The sequence below is a fragment of the Phyllopteryx taeniolatus genome, chromosome 10 (assembly GCF_024500385.1).
Source record: "Phyllopteryx taeniolatus isolate TA_2022b chromosome 10, UOR_Ptae_1.2, whole genome shotgun sequence".
NCBI classification, from domain to species: Eukaryota; Metazoa; Chordata; class Actinopteri; order Syngnathiformes; family Syngnathidae; genus Phyllopteryx; species Phyllopteryx taeniolatus.
In genome coordinates, this window is record NC_084511.1 from 195,628 (window position 1) to 200,305 (window position 4,678).

Consider the following 4,678-nt stretch of genomic DNA (forward strand, 5'->3'; position numbering starts at 1 on the left):
GTTGGAGAGTTATATTACACTATATTAAACACCCGCCTTAGGTTAAAGAATGCCTGTCCTGAATAATAATAATTGTTTGGTCCATGGAGATGATAGATGGTAGTGAGGCTTCCAGACGCCTTGCAAGCAATTTAGACATGTAGTGTACTGACTAAAATGTGTTGAACTGTATTTGTTTGAATTGCTGTTGTGAAAACTAGTTAAAAGTTTGTTTGGTTCTTTGTGTGGATGGATACTGGGGTGTCCTGCGTTCCGAGGGGTCTGTGAACATTTCAGGGTTTTTTTTGTTTTAATGATTGATTGAAGGGGTGGTGGTCCAATGGGATTGGGGGAAGGAGGTGGGTCGTGGGGAGAAAGAGCGGGAGATGCGGCGCCAGGGAGAGAGTTTTTTTTTCGCGGGGGTCTGCACCTGGTTTTTGGACGCGAACGGATTTTTTGACTGTTTTGAACGCGAACGGACTTTTGACTGTTGGCAACGCGAACGGATTTACTATTTGAACGCCACGGGTCCTGTCTGCTGAACGCCACGGGTCCTGCCTGCTCAACGCCACCGGGCTGCCGCTTCGACGCTACGGGATCCAGTCGCTGTGCCTACTGAAGCGTTTTGAGGGCTCGTTCCTACGACAATCGGTTTGGGTTTCTTTTCCCCAGTGAACTGAGGGTTCAACGGTTTTGTGAGTACTGCCTTGAGGGCTACATGTGGGGGCTCGTCCGGGATTGTTATTATTCACTAGTGAGCAAAGAAAAAAAAAAAAAAAAAAAGTCCGAACAAATAATCAAATGGTGTGACGACAAAGGTATTGATGTTAAGAAATCTATTGTGCTTAGCTGGGTTTCTCTTGATGTTACTGATGAGAACATTTATAAGGTACTTGATGAAGTTAAAATTTTTGGTCGCACTAAAATCAGAGGACGGTGTCTAACACGCACAAACAACAATCAGTCCGTATTAGTTGAGACCACAGATGACATGACTAAAACTGACTTACCTGAACAGTTGGTTGCTGGGGACCCGTCAGACTTGTGGGTAGTAAGTGTCCCTGATTTTCAGACTTTCCATGTGACTAGTGACAAAAGAGGTTTCCAATCCAAGCTAGTATCATTCTTAGCCAGTGAAGGAAAGACTTTAGATGATGTGACAGGTTTGCTTAAGACCACGCCTGCCCCACCCGCTGTTCCTGACTTGAACACAGAGCTTGTCAATGCCATCTCTTTGCTTGTGGAAAAATGTCAAGCCCCGCCTATGGACGGACAATGCTATCGAAAACTTCGCTTCTTCTCGGGCATAAAGCCAACGCTACCTGGAGAAGAGGAGTATGACTCTTGGGCGGAACAGACCACCCACCTGCTGGATGAGTGGCAATGTTCTGATGTTGTCAAGAAACAGAGAATCGCTGAAAGTCTCAAAGGGCCTGCAGCAGATATTATCCGGGGTTTAAGAGCCACTAACCCCAGTGCCACTGAGTATCTTAAGGCCCTAGAAACAGCTTTTGGGACCACAGATAGTGCAGCTGACCTCATGGTAAAGTTCCGTAACACACTCCAGCAAGAAACTGAGAAGTTGTCAGGATACTTACTCAGGTTAGACAAACTGCTGCACGCTGTTCATCGGAAAGGTGGGATCGACGTCACTGACATGAACAGGACACGCATCGAGCAAATTGCTAGAGGTGCTCTCACTCATGATTTTGCTGCACTTCGTATAAGGATGACTTACAAGCTAAAGCCCGCTCCAAGCTTCACAGAGCTCCTTCGTGAGGTAAGAGAAGAAGAGGGGATGGTTCTTGAAAGAGAAAGAGTGAAGAATGTTGTTTCTTCATCTGCGGTTAAGTGTGCAGGTTGTGCTACGGCGTCAGTGGTGTCAAAACAACCAGAGTCTGCACCATCAGTAGCTGTTGGAGTGGAGACCGACCATGCCATAGAGAGTCTGAAGAAGGAAATTCAGGGGCTTAAAAGTGATATTGCACGTCTGCTATCTGTCTCTGTCGCTACATCAGAAAGTCCACCACAGCATGCAATCCAGAACCACACTCAAAAAGCTGCTGTAAAATATGCAAGTGGGAAAGAGAGAACTCCCAGATTTCAATATGGTGCAGATGTTTTTTGCTACAAATGTGGTGAAGATGGTCATTTTCAGCGGGAGTGTGAAAACCCAGAGAATCTCCGAAAAGTAAATAAGCGTCTCCTGAAAGCAAAACAGCTGATGGGAAACTTCCCAGGAGCTCAGTAAAGGAACGGCCTGATGCTCTGGAGAGAACACGTTCCACAAAGTGTGATACGCTAAAAGAAAGCAAGGCTGATTTGCCAGAGGGTTTAATTGGACCTAGTTCTGTTGTTCCTGTACAAGTTGAGGGCATCTACGCCAAAGCTTTGCTTGATAGTGGGTCCCAAGTTACCCTGCTGTACCGCTCCTTTTATGACAAGTATCTGAAACACCTGCCCTTGACCCCTATTGAGTGCTTGGAGATTTGGGCCCTCAGTGTAGACCGATATCCATATGATGGTTATATGTGTTTGAAACTTGAGTTTGCTGGAGATGTAGTGGGTGTAGCTAAGACCATAGAAACACTTGTGCTTGTGTGTCCAGACCCAGTCATGAAAGGTGAGATTTCTATTGTGGTTGGCACAAACACTTCCATAGTTCGGAGCCTATTTCATTCCTGCAAGACACAAAACGGAGATAATTTCTTACATAACATGTCTGTTCACCCCGCAATAAAAGAGGCTTATGAGAAGTTTCGGAGCACCCCAGATGACACAGCTGACCTAAAAAGAGGAACAGTCTGGTTCACTCGAGAGAAGCCCTTAGTGCTGTCTCCTGGGGGCGTTGCAAAAGTGGTTGGCGTGCCAAAATTTGTGGGGGGGTTTTCTGGTCAGGCTGTTCTTGTAGAACGCCCAGAGGAGGGTTACTTCCCTGAAGAACTGTTAGTGATGCCTGTTGTTGATAAAGCAAGCGCTGTTCATTGTCGTCGTATCACAGTAACTTTGAGAAATGTATCAAATCATTCTGTGACATTGAAACGTGGTATGCAAATTGCTCATTTGCACAGGGTGGATGTAATAAATGCAGTCCCTGAAAAGAAGTCCTCTAAGCCGTCCACATCTCAACTATCCCCCTCGTCTTTCAACTTCGCAGATTCTCCTGTGCCTCCTGAGTGGAAGGAGAGGCTGTGTCAGAGAATGATGGAAAGGAAAGAGGTTTTCTCCTGTAGTGAGTTTGACGTTGGTTGTGCAAAGAGCACACAACACAGCATTCGAGTGACGGAGGACAAACCATTCAGAGAACGCTCTAGACGCTTACATCCAAAGGATTTGGAGGATGTGAGAAAACATTTAAATGATTTGAAAGAAGCTGGAATAATTTCAGAGTCTAGAAGCCCCTATGCGTCACCTATAGTTGTGGTCCGAAATAAAAATGGGACCATACGTATGTGCGTGGATTACAGGACATTAAATAGGAGGTGTCCTCTATCAGGACCAAGGAGAAGGTTTGCGCCCGGTTGCATTTGTAAGTAGGAGCCTCTCTCCGTCAGAAAAAAATTATCCCACGCATAAACTTGAATTTCTGGCTTTAAAATGGGCTGTCACTACCAAGCTGCATGATTATCTCTATGGAGTCAAGTTTGAGGTTCACACAGACAATAACCCGTTAACATATGTCTTAACCACTGCTAAGTTGGACGCAACAGGACATAGATGGTTAGCAGAGCTATCAATGTATGATTTCAGCCTGAAATATCGCTCTGGAAAACAAAACATTGATGCAGATGCCTTGTCACGGCGTCCCCATGCTGACAGCGATGTGTCTGGTGAAGAGGAAGTGTCCATGTCTCCTACCAGTGTCCAAGCTGTCTGTCACATGTCGTCAATTAGAACACCTTATCCTCACCGCTGCAGAGCTGTGGATCTCCTGGGCTCATCCAAGCATGCTGTACCTAGAGCTTATTGTAGTGTGTTATCTGTAAGCACTCAGCCACTGCCCCAAATGTCTTTAGCTGACATCTCACATTCTCAGCAGGAAGACCCATGCATCGGAGAAGTGTGGTGTGCTGTTGTGCCGAACTTTGCGGACCGGGCTAACAAACGAAAATATCCGGATGTGTCATTGTTGTTAAAAGAGTGGGAAAAGTTAAAGGTCAAGGACTCTGTACTGTACCGAATCAGTAAGCCTCCCAACAAACCAGTTCGACAACAACTCTTACTCCCACAGAAGTTCCGAGAAACTGTTCTTCAGTCTTTGCATGACCAGTCAGGTCACCTTGGGTTTGACAAAACCTATGGGTTGGTGCGAGAGAGATTTTACTGGCCTCGTATGAAAACACAGGTTGAGACGTATTGTAAAAATTGTCCAAGGTGTATTCAGAGAAAAACGCTGCCCAAGAGAGCTGCTGGGTTGTCACATCTTACCAGTGAGGGGCCGATGGATCTTGTCTGTATGGATTTCTTGACAATTGAGCCTGACTCCAGAAACATTTGTAATGTGCTTGTAATTACAGATCACTACACACGTTATGCTCAAGCTTTTGCGACTAAGGATCAAAAGGCGTCAACAGTTGCTAAGGTCCTGTGGGAACAATATTTTGTCCACTATGGTCTACCGAAGCGAGTACACTCGGATCAAGGCAGAGATTTCGAGAGCCACCTCATTCATGAACTGTTGAGTATGCTTGGTATAAAG

The 4,678-nt window shown here is 45.7% G+C and overlaps 1 protein-coding gene across 1 annotated transcript; it reads left to right on the forward strand.

Moving 5' to 3' along the window:
• Nucleotides 1-836: 836 nt before the first annotated feature.
• Nucleotides 837-2,462, forward strand: LOC133484730 (paraneoplastic antigen Ma1 homolog). The gene has a single exon (XM_061787739.1). The coding sequence runs from the start codon at nt 971-973 to the stop codon at nt 2,228-2,230; it is 1,260 nt and encodes a 419-aa protein (XP_061643723.1). The 5' UTR covers nt 837-970; the 3' UTR covers nt 2,231-2,462.
• The last annotated feature ends 2,216 nt before the right edge of the window (nt 2,463-4,678 follow it).

Coding starts and splice junctions, on each gene's coding strand:
- LOC133484730 (XM_061787739.1), top strand. CDS start 971: ATGACTAAAACTGACTTACCTGAACAGTTGGTTGCTGGGGACCCGTCA.